Source organism: Macrobrachium nipponense, chromosome 20 (assembly GCF_015104395.2).
Source record: "Macrobrachium nipponense isolate FS-2020 chromosome 20, ASM1510439v2, whole genome shotgun sequence".
In the NCBI taxonomy this organism is placed as follows: domain Eukaryota; kingdom Metazoa; phylum Arthropoda; class Malacostraca; order Decapoda; family Palaemonidae; genus Macrobrachium; species Macrobrachium nipponense.
Window position 1 is genome coordinate 61,693,026 of NC_061089.1, and position 16,689 is coordinate 61,709,714.

Consider the following 16,689-nt stretch of genomic DNA (forward strand, 5'->3'; position numbering starts at 1 on the left):
TAGTGCAAGTGATAGCCAGCTCAGATCTTATCTGAATAAACCAGCATTTGATTCCTGCACCAGCCAAGAAGGGATGTGTACGGTTGCCTTTCCTGAATAAATATAGGACTCTATTCATCTATGCAGTTAATATACAGTAGCCAGATGCTATAGGTCGCAGCTGGGGTGGAGAGAGAGAGAGAGAGAGAGAGAGAGAGAGAGAGAGAGAGAGAGAGAGAGAGAGAGAGAGAGAGAGAGAGAGAATAGCCTTCCATCGCTACTTCAAAAGGACAGGGGCTCAACAAGTCAATCCTCACTCTCCCGGAGAAAACCCTTTGTAATATATTCTCTCCCTCTTCTTTGGTCATTCAATAAATAAAATTCGACGTTTTACTGTGTCCTTTCTGCCAAATATGGGGTTTGCTGAATCCGAAATCCTTTTATTCTTCCTGCAATTCTCTGAAACAGAAAAAGGAACGTGAGTAGTAGCAATAATAATAAATTATAATGATATCATATCCTTTTCATTACTGTATTCACAAATGGATTTTGACTGATGCCTACAAGTATGCCTTAGGTTCCTCTTGGGAATCATACATAGACACATGCATACATACACTTGCTCACCAGTAAAAACGTGATTGCTTTATGCTTCCAGTTGCTAAGTCATGAAAACCTGAGTTTCTAATATAACTTACCTTAATAATCACTCACACACAAAGAAGATTGTATGTAAGTGCATTTGTCACGGTCAGAATTCGAACCCGTGCTCTATGGATTTGATATATAGATATATATGTACTTATATATATATATATATTATATATATATTATATATGTATGTATATATATATAGATCGATAGATAATAGATAGATTAAGGATAGATAGATAGATAGATAGACAGATATGTGTATGTTTGTGCGTGTTTAGTATGTACGTAATCTGACTGGCAGTGAGACAAACGCAATAAGAGATACGAATCTTGCCCAGGTAGACAGGTCAGAAAGACCCAAAACGGAATTTCCATAATGGCTGTTGACGGGTTTTGCATTTTCGGAATATAAATAAGATGCTAAGCAGGGCGCACGCGTCCGTGAATGATGGCCCCTGCTCCGCAGTGGTCATCCTTGACTTCAGTGAGTCTCTCGAGGCTTTTCCTCGCGTCTTATTTTGCTTCACAAAATACGGAGCTTTTAAAAGACACAGAGCCATATTCCGTAAACAGTTTATGCTTTATGCTTCGCACTACAAAAGCGGAAGAGAGAAATGTCATCTCAATTAAGTCTATCTTCAACTTGCCTATTCCTCGCGCAGAATTTCCGTGACAAACAATACATAATTGAGAATCATTTTGTTAGGTACGTTTACATTTGAATTTTGTTAATTTCGTATTGAACAACAGTTAAAATAGTATGGTAATCCTCGCAGATAAACCCTTTAGAGTCTTTAATTTTGGAATTTTTCACGACAGCAGTGGATGTACTTTCATGAAACTTAGAAGTTGCCTTGTCCGGGACAGAAGAGTCTGGCACCAAGTCCTTGAATTACCTTGAGTTACCTGTCCTGCTGGAGACAGGTTAGATGAAAGAGAGAGAGAGAGAGAGAGAGAGAGAGAGAGAGAGAGAGAGGGGGGGGGATTGGCCGGCGATGGATTACCGTTGCTATATTAACTTAATTTCTTTGTAGTTATTTTCTGTATATTCACTGTTTTGTTAACATCCTCTCTCTCCCTCCTTCTCTACCACTCTGCATCTCTCTCTCTCTCTCTCTCTCTCTCTCTCTCTCTCTCTCGTACTCTCTTCGTCATCTCTCTCTCTCTCTGTTATCTATATATTTTTGTGCAATCACGAGCCCTTTAAATTTCTCTTGCAATTTGGACAACTTGCAAAACCAATTCTATCAGTCTAATTTATCTTTTTCGACTTTCTTGTGGAAACCAGATTCCATCTAACAGAAGAATGAAAAACTATTCACAATACCTTCATCGCCATGATTCTCAGGGTTAATAAAGACTGCAATAAAGCAAAACAAAATTTGTCCTCTGTACATTTTACGCATTTATCTAAGCCTGCAGACTGGAAAGAAATCGATATACTGATAGTGCACATAAACGGATACTGTTTATCCGGGTTCCAACTTCCAATCCACATTACGTAACACAAAAGATCGTATGGTTTCCCAATGACCCGGGCACCTTCCTGAACCATAAGTTATACGAACCATCCCTTTAACGCAGCTAAGGGCATGTGAGGCTCGCTGTGGCATCCTTTTACTGCGATGCTGATACCATCAGGCGATAAAGAGGTGGCTTTCTCATATGGCTCCTTCCGCGTTTTCAGTTCGCAGTTTTATTTTCAGTTTAATATTCGTCTAAAGTAAAAAAGAAGAAAGGCAGATGCGATGTTTACCAGCAATAATAAGTCCCTGGTACTACCATCCTTCACACATTTGAAACTTCGTGATTTTTACCTGCTCTAGCCACGGGCTCTAATTAATAGAAGAAGAAGAAAAATATATGTGTGTGTATTTACGAATGTGTAAACACACACACACATATATATATATATATACATATACATACACATACCTACTAAGAAATCACAAAAGCAAGCACGTGATTTTTTTTATTAGCTGAAGCCACTAAGAAAGTTCGTGCATTTAACACATCTTCGGGGTACAAAGATGGGTTAAATACACGAAAATACTTGGTACTCTGCCTTTTTCATTTTTAACTTTCCTAGAGGCTTCAGCTAATACACATACCTATTCTCGGGTGTGTACATGTAGTCACATATAACTGTGTATACTTCGTTCTGCTATCAGAACGCAGAATGACTGTATCGCCAGGATAACATGTTGATTCATATCCTGGAAATACTAAATGATTTGTCAAACGCGAGGTATCCTCATTAGAAAAGAAAGGATTGGCACTCGTAGATAAGCTGAAATAGATCCCAAAGAACTATAGAAAGGGTCGAGATTGTGTGTGTGTGTGTGTGTGTTTGTCTTTTGGTTAACAGAATTATACAAAGAAACATGTCTGGAGTTTGGCGAAAATTTGACGAAAAATGGGCCTCGTTATTGGCAACTATTTATTATATTCTGGGAGAGATCAGGGTCTGTATAAAGCGCCTTTTAAAAGGACGGGCGGGGGAGGTGCCGTGGGCACATAGATTGCTCATCCCTAGCGGAGATTTGCGGTGTCCGAACATTATTCATTTCCATGAAATTAATCATACAAATTTTATTTTGCAAGTTCTTGGGAATAAATGCTCATTATAACATTTTCCTTTCTACAGAAGCTCCAAGCAGTAAGATCACTATACTCTGTTTTTTTTCATCTGTCCATCCGCCTGTGGTGTTTTTGTATGGCAACACTGCGGCCCGGGCTTTAGATAGTTACATTCAGCTTACATTCAACGATTATAATAATATCCTATTTCGAATATTAACGGTGTAATTCGTATACAGTAAATTATTAAAACACTTTTTAGTTGCAAATATACACCCAGATATCCTTTTATTTACCTAAAACTTACAAATAGCGTAACTATCTAAAGCCCGGGACGCAGTGTTACCATACAAAAACACCACAGGCGGATGGACAGATGAAAAAAAACGGAGTATAGACGTGTTATTACTACCATATTACTCAATCAAAATTATTATCGTGATATTGTAACTTATGGCTTCCATTTTTCTTTCTCTCTTTTCTCCTTCGTACAGAATCCCCAGGAATATCTTCTCTGCGGAGGGACACCGAAGTGGAGGTGGTTCCTTTGAGAGACCCATCCTCGCCCTCGACGGCAGATCACCCCTTCGTCATCCAGGCCTCCGCTTCCACGCCGTCCGACGACGCGGCGTCGCATTTCGCCTACGACTACGACGATGGAACTTTCGTGGACTCTCTGGTGATCCACAAGTGTTGCGCCGAGAAGGAGGTCTTCGACCAGGCCACCAAACAGTGCCAGAGGAGCGATGAGATCACCTTCAGCGTGCCCGTGTTCTCGGTCGATTACCATGGAATGTACACAGAGTCCAACCTCACTCGGGATAAGGTCAGTCGGTGCTCTAGGTGGCATTTGCATCTTTGCCAGGCGTTATAGTTCTTGGATAATTAACACACACACACACACACACACACACACACACACACACATATATATATATATATATACCCTATATATATATATATATATATATGTATCTATATATTTATAATATATCTATATATATATATATATATATATATATATATACTGTATATATATATATATATATATATAGTATATACATATATATATATATATATATATATATATATATATATTTATGATATATATAGTATATATATAGTATATATATATATATATATATATATATATATATATAAAACAAGTGGTTTTCCACTAAAATATGCATAATTCTGTTTGTATTTGCATTCTTAAAGGTTAATTGATTCGCTATAATGCCATTTAACAATTGGGAGAATGTTTCCAAAATTCGAATAGTAGTTTTGAATAAACATTATCAGCTACATTTAGCGCACCTCTCTCAACGGGTCTTGTCTCCCTTCCACAGGTCGAGTTGCAGACCCAGATGCTCGAGTGCGAGAAATACCTCCTCGACGTGGAGCCCGGGAAGAAGCCCGAGTTCGACTTCCGCGTCTTAGACACTGGACAGCTTTGGGTCCCTGAGTACGAGCAGTATTACGACCAAGAGCACTACTGCCTCGAAAACTTCGTGGCCAACGCCAGCGTCAGAGGCTCGCCCCATATCCAGGGAGCGATGGTCTGCGTCCTAGAGACTCAAGTGGAAACCTTCGACCCGTCGAAGATTCCCGTCAGGAAGTGTTGTATGCATCATGAGGTAAACAAAAAGAAGTGAATGACTCTCTCTCTCTCTCTCTCTCTCTCTCTCGTTACATTGAAGAGTCAGATGACGGGCCGTTTCATCATAAGGAAATGATCAAAAGTATATGACATCTGGCAGACTGCTGAAAGTAACACTGGTCAGATGGTGATTGATATTATACTTAGACACTCACAGACACAGATAAGCTACATATGTCGCGTGAGGCCATTTTAAATGTCTCGCAGTCCGCTGTTTTTTTTACAAAGTTGTGATGCATTTTGCCATTAACTCTTAAGGGAACCTTTATTAATTTTATCATAATTCTTGTGTTTTTTATTTGGAAATAAATCTTGTTTTCAGAGAGCTCCGTAAAATATCATGTGAACAAATTGTTTATGCCTAAAAATAAAGCAAATTAATTTTACAATCGTCCATTTCCTTGACAAGTGATATAGGCAGAGTCGTGGTTTTTCCTCCTAAAAACATGAAATCAAAGGTTAAATGTCATAAGCACCATTCAAACAACGAAATAGCTGACAGAGGAAGAATGGGAATTTTTAATTGGCTTTTTGTCTGTTTTTAGGTTTGGGACGCCAGTTCTAGCTGCACTCCTCGTAAGCTGGTCACCGAGGGCCCCTGGCTTGTACCAGTCAAGTCAGCACACCAAGAGACAGCATTTTCCTCCACCTCTCCCTCCTCCTCCTCCTCCTCTTCCGAGAAGAGCACTTTGTCATCTTCGTCCATATTTTCAGCATCGAAAGCTGACCTCGTTGATATCAGGCAGCATCCTTATTCAGAAACTCACGAAGTGGTGCCAAATTTCCAAGTAAGTTTTTCTTCATTTTTTTTATGCACAAGTCCGGTTGACTGGCCGTATTTTTCTGCCATTAATAATTCATACAAATATAACGTCTACATGAATTTCATTATTATCTGTTATCCAATCATACTTCAATTTATAAATAAGAAGTACCTGTACTTCCAGAACTTTTTGATTTCCTAATAGGGTCTCAGATATTGGTGTAACGCCAAATGTTAAAGATTTAGAGAATATTTCAACTATGACATTATATTTCATAATTAAGAAACGCCACTTTACAAATGCAAAATTGAATCTACGTAGAAGCACGCATAATATATATATATATATATATATATATATATATATATAATATATATATATATATATATATATATATCCCGCTTATGGCAATATAGAAATAGATAGCCATCCAAAATTACATAGGAATATAACATTATATTTAACCATCATGAGTAATTCCTACTGGATATTCCCCCACTGAAGATAACTTTCAGTATTTATTTCATAATTTACCTGTCACTTTATCGACACAAATAATGCAAAACAGATATTCATTACATAATAATGCATGTTTTGGAAATAAATTTCTGTCATATCTTATCTAACATATCAAACAACGTTCGATCATCATCATCATAATAATAATAATAAAATTTAGGTCATTCCTCTATTGTCTGATAGTCACAAACACATATATTGCATTTGACGATAATTATACTATTTCATTTACAGCTTGGGATAAATTTTCAGGGTTTTATCATCGGAACTTCGTGAATAGTCAAAACTTCCTCTTTACACAACAGCCAAAGTCAAGGCAATTGTTTCCTAAAGACTGCTCTGCTGATAGTACTACTGACAACGAGTAGGCCTATCTATGGCCCCGTCCACACGGACGAGCTTTGCTCGACGAACTTTGTTCGATGTGACGTCAGAAGCGGAGAAATTGCGGTAAAGTTCTGACTTTTCCCGCTGTTTCTCCGCTTCTGACGTCACATCGGACAAAGTTCGTCGACCAAAGCTCGACCGTGTGGACGGGGCCTATGGCTACCAGGAAACACGTAGCAAACTTGGTACAATTCAATGCTTCAGATTTATTTTCATCGTCGTGGCAACGGATAATCTAATGTCTATTAAAATCCCTGGAACCTCTCATTTTTCTACTCTGCCTTTCTTTTCCTTTCAAAACAGACTTGTGTGGGAGAGCAAATGGGTTGGGAGGTCGACAATTTTTACCTGGAAGCAGAGACGGGTCATCTCTTCGTGCCGTACCTCAACCGCCTGATCCCAGGTAACCAGTATTGCATCGAGGACTTTCATATCAATGGAACTATCGAACCAAAGGTTAGCATTCTTTCTCATTTGTAAACTTGAGAATTTATATACAATTATTACTGAAACGCCATGAGAAGGTTTATCTCAGATAAATTGTGATTTTTAACTAATATATGTTGAATAAGTTCAATTTAAACGTTTTTGACGATATTTTCTAACAATTAAACTCAACTTTTTACGTTGCTCTCATTCTCAGGCATACGTGTGCGTAAGCGAAAGTGAGAAACAGCGCTTACAGCATGTGCAGACGCCCGGCTGTCAGAAAGAGCGGTGTGTTTCAAAGTGCTGTCCGCTTGGAAGCATTCTCGACGCAGCTTCCAAAAGATGTGTCTCGTCTCGCCTCTCCTTCTGGCTTCCAAAAATGACGCACTCTAATTTCTCGTCTTCATTGGTAAGGAAATAAGAAAACGAAACAAAAACTCTCCTGGTTTTTATGTCTTCAGTAGTCCTTTTTTTTTATTTGTTTAAGAGCACGATTTTTAGGTAACACTAATCTCCTTAAGAAGAAGCGCTTAGACAAAGCTTTGCTCGTGAGTGTCTGGACTCCTTCTTTAGAGGATTTGCTTTATTCTCAATTTGTCTAATATTTAGCTAATAGCACTCTGATAAACGGTTGTTCTATTTTAAACAACAGTTTTGACGGAAGTCTTACAAATTTGATTTAAACCGTTCATCTGCATGCCGGGATTTTCAGGGAAATCGATGTTCCAAAGAAAATTTGAAACCTTAGGCTTCATACCTGGAGTTCTGAAGAGGAATGCAGATGACTGACCTTTCTCTAACTATATCATTATTGCTGTTTTTCACTTCGTGCAATCTAAGTTAGTCTCGGACACACATATCTATTTATCTATCTTTATATCTATCTACATACATATATGTATAAACACACACACACACACACACGAACACACACACACACACACACACACATATATATATATATGTGTGTGTGTGTGTGTGTGTGTGTGTGCATGTGTGTGTGTTTGTGTGTGTGTGTGTGTATCATGAGAAGAAAATATAAAGAGACCTATGTGCCAATGCTGAAATACCATAATAAAAGTATTAAGGGCTTTGACACAGAAAGAGCTAGCATTCCTTATAGTGATTTGAAGTACATCATGTTCGTAGATAAAATGAAAAAGTTGGTCATACCTAGAATATTTTCCTTCATGAACATGTTATATTTATATCATATATTTATATCAAAACCATAAGCAGTACATACCTCTCCACAAAGCCAAGTTAATTGTAAAAAAAAGTAATCATGATTATGCTACATTTCGCTATACTGATGGAAATCTAGACTTCTTTATTATTTCAGATATTATGTCCCATCAACAATTCATTGTTCCTTTATCCATCAATCAAAATGCATATACATTCATATATTTGCCATTTATTTATTTAATCTTAATTTTTCTCCAGGTCATGGACGCAGACTTCAAATTCGGTTTCCCGAAGTGTCCCGACCTACAGCTGACGTACTCCAACGAGCTGGTGCAAATGCAAGAGGACGGTTCCCTGCGGTACACTTCCAACGTCACGGATGAATGTAACCCACTGCAGATTTATACTATTCCCAAGGGCCAGTACTGCATAGATCAGGTATCTGTCAGGGCAGTGGATGTTATGACTATGAGTTTGAATAAGTATAAACGTTGAATAGATTTAGGCATGAGGATTTATCGACTTTTGTGCAAAGAGAACGCTGCTCAGTCTCACTAGCAGGTATTACGAACGCAACGACATCAGGCACTCTGCCTGCCTATCAATTCTCCTTTTCTTAACAGGTTCACTACCCCTCTGGTGAACTGAGGGAAGGAGCAGCGTTTTGCTTTAGGGATGAATGGGAGCATCTGGGGAAGCTGGAAAAGCTTCAAGACGGCTTCATCTACCCAGTGTTCCTGGCCATTTCGGATCTCTTCATCCTGATCTCGTTCATCGTGTATCTCACTGTACCTGACCAAAACAAGCGTGGACTGAACAAAAATGTAAGTGAAATTAAGCATACCACAGATTTGATCTTTTTACGTGGAGATTGTTGCATTTAAAGCGATGCAATTTCCTCTGTTAATTTTTCTAGATGACCCTTCCTTTTCTTTATTGTACAGAGGTGACGCCACGTTCTAGCCATTTAATAATTGTTCTTTTCTCCCTGTTTTAGTTTATACTGGAATAGCCACGTGAGTATGAAAGAATATCACTAATTGTTTACGAGTGTATTTTACCTTCCTGACAAAGTATCTGGCAAAGTTAAATCACAGCAGGTGCCATTTTCATCTTGAATGTCAGTATTGGTCTGTGAAGACAATTTTGTCCTATGACATAAATCTGGCGAAAGTTTGGAATATATTCAATAACCAATGGGAAAACTTATTATCATTATAACGAAAATGTAATAACACGTATAATAAAGTGCAGTATTAAACGAAAATAAATTGCATAACAAGTAATGAAAAAAAAGGACAGCTTAATATGAAGAAAGCGAATAACTCACTGAAGTCTTATATTCCTCCAACTGAAGCATGAGTCGATATAAAACCGTTTTATTAAGATTTCTTCTTACTGAATTCCAGGATTGTTTAGAATCATGCAAGAGTAAAGGTAGGATTGCCTGGAATCATATTTGAGTGAAGTAAGATGTCTAAGAATATTTCAGTTGACCAGCAATATGTCTGCTTAGAATCGTCTTTCAGTGGAACTTGATTTACCTAGAATCGCGTCCATTTGGCGAAAGGTTAAAAAAGATTCCTGCTCAGAGGTTGGAGTGATTTATGAAGAATGCGGCTGGTAAAACGCAAGGTTAACCTCGAATCTTTTCAAGCCAGAATTCTCTATAGAATTATATTATCTCAACAGGTGAAACTGGCCCATTCCGTCCTGGGCAGAATATTGCTCTCCTTCTTGTTCAGCCTCTTCTTCGCTTACCTGTTCCTGATCATTGTGAAGCTCTTTTCGGACCCAATTAACCTGGCCAGTCCCAGTGCCTGCATTGGAATTGGTGAGTGTACTTTTGACCCTTTTTGCAGATAGAGAGAGAGATCTAATGTTTAGGAGTATGATCTGTTACTATATTACTATATTTTGCCTCACCGTTGTCAATTTTCTGTACCTTATAGTGCTTTGAACATACTTATAGGAAGTCTCAAAATAATTTATGTACAGTGAAATACCGTAATTTAAGAAACTATTCTTTTTTTTATGTTAGTGCCTATTTTCCTTTTACTTCAAACAAAACGTCATTGCTTTCTGTCGAAAGAAATTCTAATTTATTTCCATTTATTTTTCAACAGGTGTATGTGTTTACATGTTTTTCATGGCCACCTTCTTCTGGCTGAATGTCCTCTGCTTTGAATTATGGTGGAAATGTGCAAGGTACGCAAGAACTACTTTACAAACACGACGAACTTCTTATCAACTATAACTCCCCATCGCTAAACACACACACACATATATATATATATATATATATATATATATATATATATATATATATGTGTGTATATATATATGTATATATATATATATATATATCATATATATATCTATATATATATATATAATATATATATTATTTTCGGGGTGGAGCGAATTGGATATTAATCGATATTTGTACTTAATGCTCGCATATATTTGTTTATACACACACACACACACACACACACACACACACATATATATATATATATATATATATATATATATTTATATATATATATATCAATTGAAGCTACAAATGTCCTTTAATATCTAAATTCACTTTACCTCCCAAATGATATATTTTCATATATGAACCGAAGGGGAATTTTTAGTTGATAATAATTTCGTCGCCCCATGGGATCGAACCACCGTCCAAGTGTGTGATATATATATATATATATATATATATATATATATATATATATATATATTATAGATATATATATATATATATATATATATAAAACATTTGGAGATTATCTTCAAAGTTGCTTAAACAATTCTGACGCTAACGTTAATTATGATTACACGAAAAATAGACGTCAAAATCATGAATATCCCGATCGTAAAGTTTTGATAGGTTACAAATGATTATGGATTGTAACTTTATTCTCTCACCAGTTATTTAAAAAAAAAATGAAACCACCTTCTCTTTCTCAATGAACAGGCAAGAAAGCTCCAGCGGTCGCCGATGGGTGTGGTACCAAGTCTACGCCTGGATTTGCCCGCTCGTCTTTGGTGGTGTTTCTCTCATCATGGAGTTCGCGCCTTCCATCAGCAACTGCTACATCAAGCCTAACTTTGGGAAATATTCTTGTTTCTTCAGCTGTAAGTTCATTTCATTTGTATCAATTGCTTCCCGCCATTTTTTTTCCTTTTATTTTTTTCTGTTACGCATAATTTCGAATGTTACAAAGTTTTGAGTTTTAATGTTATGTCCTTCTGACATATGATATGACCATATTACGGCAATTCTCCAGTTTATCGTCTAATAAGTACTACGTATATAGTTTACAAAGATGCCCTTATGAAAGGTATCGAAATTTGTTTTCGATTAATTCATGGGTATAAACGAAATCAAGCATGAGAAAGATGAAGTCTAATCTTAATTAAGCAGGAATATCATCGTCCTCTCTCTCTCTCTCTCTCTCTCTCTCTCTCTCTCTCTGTGTGTGTGTGTGTGTGTGTGTGTGTGTGTGAAGGATAACCTTTACGATTTAACCTCTACACTACTACACTAGAAGGATGGGATCATTCTACGCTCTCTCTCTCTCTCTCTCTCTCTCTCTCTCTCTCTCTCTCTCTCTCTCTCTCTCTCTCGTTACACGCAAACATACAAGCCCACCCACATCTATTCAGTTTTTATCAATCTGAACCCATCTTACCTGGACAGACTCCGTGACCCACAACAACGCTGCAAAGTGGGCCTACTTCTTCGGTCCCGTGGCAGTCCTTCTGGTTGCAGACCTCATCTTCTTCATCCTAACAGTCAGATCACTCCTGGTCACCGTCCAGCAAAGTCACAAGGGCACCGTCCAGAGACAAGCAAGGCAACGACTCAAGCTCTGTTTCAAGGTAAACATTTTACAGTAGGCCTTGTATTTTTATGTACTTCGCTTGTTAACAATTTTGACCAAATAAATCAGTCCTTGAGTTAATCAATCTATGCATATAATGGTAATTAGGCAGACAGGTGATTTGAATAATGCGTTTTGCCCCTCAAAAATGAGTCCAAAGCAAACATTAATGCGGAATAGAATTGATCAAAATACATCATTGCATGACTGGGGACACAAATTATCGTATTTAAACAAAAGAACATGGAATATATTACTGCAAAAAAAAAAACATGAATCACACGCGTTGTATATTTTTATGATAATTTTCTGTATCTTACTTTTTTTCTTGTCTTCCTCAGCTGTTTCTGGTCATGGGAATCAGCTGGCTCGCCGAGATCATCGCCTTTGAATTAGGTCCAAGAACTGTGTGGTACATTTCTGATGTCTTCAACTGCTTCCAGGTAAGTATTTAGAGATTAGAGTAAAACGCATTATAAAATGTTCTAAAAGATGTGCAATTTTGATAACTCTTAATCTAATTAACTAGCGTCACAAAAAGATGCCTTCCTCCTCTTCCTGTGTTCTAATTATGTAACGAACTTTTTTTCCCCACTACATCTTTATGAAAAGTCCATTTTTTATTCAACTGACCTCATTCTTCCTACGTCATCCACACTGCGCGCACTTGTCACTAGTCCATTTTCTTCCTCTTCTCTCAAGGGCCACATTGTGCCTCTCCGATTGAATTTAAAACTATATCTGCCATGTGCTTTTTCATCACTCCGTCTATATCTAATTTTATTATCCACATCATTTATGTCCATTGTTAATGAAAATTAGACAAGTGTATTGCACCACTTCTCATTACTTAAGTAACAGAGAGATAAACATTTTATAAGATTCATGTGCTCTTGTATTACAACTTCTTAATTTGCATTTGCTTTTCAGGGTTTCATCATCTTCCTCATATTCATTCTGAAACCCAAAATTCTGGAAGCTGTTCGTGTCCGGGTCTACAGATGCTGCTGTGGCTCAGCCCCTCCCGCCAAGCCCTCGTGGTACGATGGATTTCAGTTCGGTGACCTTATCCAACTCGTCCGGTACTGACGAGTTCTCCTTATCTAACCAACAGCTCTCTTTAGCCCGAGGGCACGACCATGCCCGCATCCACCTCTCTTACTCTGGGACAACCACCTCCTCCATCTCCTCCCATAGAAACCTTTCAATAACCAGGTCCTCGTCCCTCCAGAAGGATTCCTCTTTAGCCTACAACACTCCTCCGTCGCCTCCGCGTCAGTTGCACGTCTTGTCTCTTGAGAACCATCTGTCCAAGAGGAGGATCTCTCCCGTATCTGCCCCTCACATCCCTCCTCCACTTCCTCCCTCGCTTCCTCCTCCACCACCCACTCCTCATCCAGGAGAGGCTGACGGAGATGACGAAGGCTCACCTACGTCGACAAGCTCTTCTCCATTGTCCTCTCGATCCTCCACTCCAAGGACCAATTCCACGAGGGCCTCTCTCTCAGCAAGTTGCAAGTCTGTTGACGAAGGATCGTGCTGATAGGAATTCTCCTTCAGGGATTCTTCACTTCAATCAAAGATGGATCCTTTGCATGCAAGCTAACTTGGCATTTAAAGACCTCTCTCTCTCTCTCTCTCTCTCTCTCTCTCTCTCTCTCTCTCTCATTTGTATGATTACCGTATCGTTCTGCGTGAAATAGTTAGGTAGATTGTTGTAGCAAGATATAGAATCTGAATACTTTACTTAAACCCGCACAGTATATATAGATACTGACTCTGTGATATAGGTCTAAAGGACGGTTAGACGCAGAACAGCTTCTCGTGTAGATATAGGATAAACGACAATTGTATATATAAATTATATTACAGTGATATGGCAGCTTCTGTTTCTATTATATATATAATATTAATTGTAAGGAACCATTATGAGAAATATTTTCATTACGAAAAGCCAAGAATTACAGACGTGAGATATTTAACAAACGAAACCTATTTGCGTAAGAAATAAAGCATTGATAGCCCCAGTAATAATGCTTGTAGAAGAATTTATAATGCTCTTTTGAATACGCAATGCGTTTCTCTCTCTCTCTCTCTCTCTCTCTCTCTCTCTCTCTCTCTCTCTCTCTCTCTCTCTCTCTCTCTCTCTCTCTCTCTCTCTCTCTGTTATTAGTGACTACATCGAAGTCTAGTGTTTAGTTTGAATGAGTCCATGATGTTATTCATTGTGTTCGTTATGGAGTGTTACTCTCACAAGATAATTTTGAGAAACTAAACTAATAAACACGAAGGAAAATGTGATAAACAATATCCCACATTGCTCTTTGCAACAAATGACTGATCTACCAGGCACCCCCTTATGGTTTTATGGCTTCAAGTTATAATTATGTTAATTAGGAAAGGATACTCATTCCGATAAGTGCACTGCTGTTTCATTATGATGAACAATAATCGTCTTATATCAATATAAATCCTTGCTTTATGACCAAGGAGCGGACGAGCTTTAAAAAAGATAGTGTAATTTTAAGGTAATGGTCGTTACATTACCTTGGTCTCTCTGTAAGAGTAAGTTGATACGACGCTTTCTCTCTCTCTCTCTCTCTCTCTCTCTCTCTCTCTCTCTCTCTCTCTCTCTCTCTCTCTCTCTCTACTTTATCTTTCCGTTTATTTTACCAAGAGTGTTCATTCCCCTCTAATTATTACGATTTTATTTGTTCTGCATGCTACGTTTGCTTGTTTGTTTTTTGTCTTGTTATGTACACAGTACTGCAACATTTGTTAACATTATGCATTCAAATATATTTATAGCATACTGCAGTTGTTTTCTAACATAACCTCCTTTTCTGTTTGTTATGGTGTGTTTGTTGCTTGCTTTATCCCCACTCCATGTCGTTGCTTTACTTTGTTGATTGTTGCAAAGAGAGACAATGCAACAACTTTCCTATACAATCTTTTATTTTTTTAGCATTAGAAGAATGAAATATTTATAAGCCGGACTTACAAAGACCAAGACACGTTGTAAGTCTTTTAATGTAATTACGGACATTTTCATTTTAATACCTTAGACTACCGATAAGCACAAAAGAAAAACAAGTTGTTGACATTTCTGTATTGCAAATATAATTAACAAAAATTAACCGGGAATCATATATATATTTCACTATACGTGTAAGGGTATTTCTGACGCTAATCACACAGTTCCTCACTAGACGAGTGGGTTCCGTACTCGGCTATCAATCAGGTAGCCCGAGTTCGCTTCCCGCTTACCGCTCAGTGTAGAATCATTAAAGGAATTTATTTCTGGTGATTAGAAATTCATTTCTCGATATAATGTGGTTCGGATTCCACAATAAGCTGCAGGTCCCTTTGCTAAGAAATGAATTAGTTCCCAGCCACGGAAAATCTAACCCTTCGGGCCAGCCCTAGAAGAGCTGTTAATCGGCTCAGAAGTCTGGTTAAACTAAGACGTACTTAACTTTGAGGCTAATCACAGGACAAAGCAATATAAATCAATCAACACAGGTAAGTTTGTTTGAATATGATGGTTATCACAAATAAATGTGTAATGGACAAATATTTGGAATCGCCATTGTTACTGATTAGAACTACATGTGTACATGAGTATATTCAGATCAGATACGCGCACACACACACAATATATATATATATATATATATATATATATATATATATATATATATATATATATATATATATATATGTGTGTGTGTGTGTAGCGGGAGTCTATTTCCAACCAAGTTGCAAGGTGATGTCGGGTTCATTTCCATACTACTCAATGAACGCCTGATATTAATAATTATGCGTTTATTGCTTCGGCATTACCCCACGAGAAGAGGAGAAATTCAGAGAGAAATATTGGAACAAATGCTTGCGAATATCGATAAGTCTTGTTTGCAATCGACGTGCTGATAAATTGTGTATCTATTCCACCACTTTAGGTGATGTCTGTTAAAATGCAGTCATTATGATATCGCACGATATTCTAATAAATAAACCTGTAATTTAAGAACGAAAACTTCAACCGGCTTAAAATAAACCAACCACCAACCATGAACTTTACAAGACGTGTAGTTCGAGTTCCCGCGTTTCTAAAGTAAAATAAGTATTGCTTGTCATGATAGTTCAGTCTGTTTGATGTGATGTTATTATGAATTATTTGCGTTATTGTAGTAAATTTACACCATGCACAGTCGAATAGGGAATTAAATTTTGATATATTTTGGCTATTCTCTGACTAATATTAATTAAAATGAAATTTTACTGGTGCAGAGAAAGTTGAGGCAGAATGCTTTAAAATCAAGTAGTATGTTTGTTTGTAATCTTTTTTTTTTTCATTTATACAAACAGAGCAATTTGGAAATTGTTATATAAGCACAAAAACACTTTCCTTATGTCGACAAAATGATTTAGTTTCTCCAATCAATTGTAACTATACAAAAATCATGGATAAGATGATACATGTTCACAAAAAAAAGAAATACTTCCTTTTGCATCGTAATGTACTCAAGCGAAAAAATAAAGAACTGAAGTTCTAGTATCTAGACACAAGAACTGCAGACAATGGTATATTGACTGATGAGATGATTCCTACGGTAAAGACAGCGGCAACGCTTCTGAA

General features: G+C 37.4%; 1 protein-coding gene across 1 annotated transcript in view; it reads left to right on the forward strand.

Annotated features, from left to right (window-relative positions):
- The window catches only part of LOC135226595 (uncharacterized), a 129,853-nt gene extending 114,592 nt beyond the window's left edge, over nucleotides 1-15,261 (forward strand). The window contains 14 exon segments of the mRNA XM_064266293.1: nucleotides 3,708-4,039; nucleotides 4,563-4,850; nucleotides 5,419-5,661; nucleotides 6,847-6,999; nucleotides 7,187-7,381; nucleotides 8,419-8,598; nucleotides 8,784-8,984; nucleotides 9,853-9,994; nucleotides 10,287-10,368; nucleotides 11,141-11,301; nucleotides 11,867-12,048; nucleotides 12,392-12,493; nucleotides 12,981-13,082; nucleotides 13,084-15,261. Coding sequence (XP_064122363.1) covers nucleotides 3,708-4,039; nucleotides 4,563-4,850; nucleotides 5,419-5,661; nucleotides 6,847-6,999; nucleotides 7,187-7,381; nucleotides 8,419-8,598; nucleotides 8,784-8,984; nucleotides 9,853-9,994; nucleotides 10,287-10,368; nucleotides 11,141-11,301; nucleotides 11,867-12,048; nucleotides 12,392-12,493; nucleotides 12,981-13,082; nucleotides 13,084-13,593 — 2,873 coding nt within the window. The 3' untranslated portion in view covers nucleotides 13,594-15,261.
- Nucleotides 15,262-16,689: the final 1,428 nt, after the last annotated feature.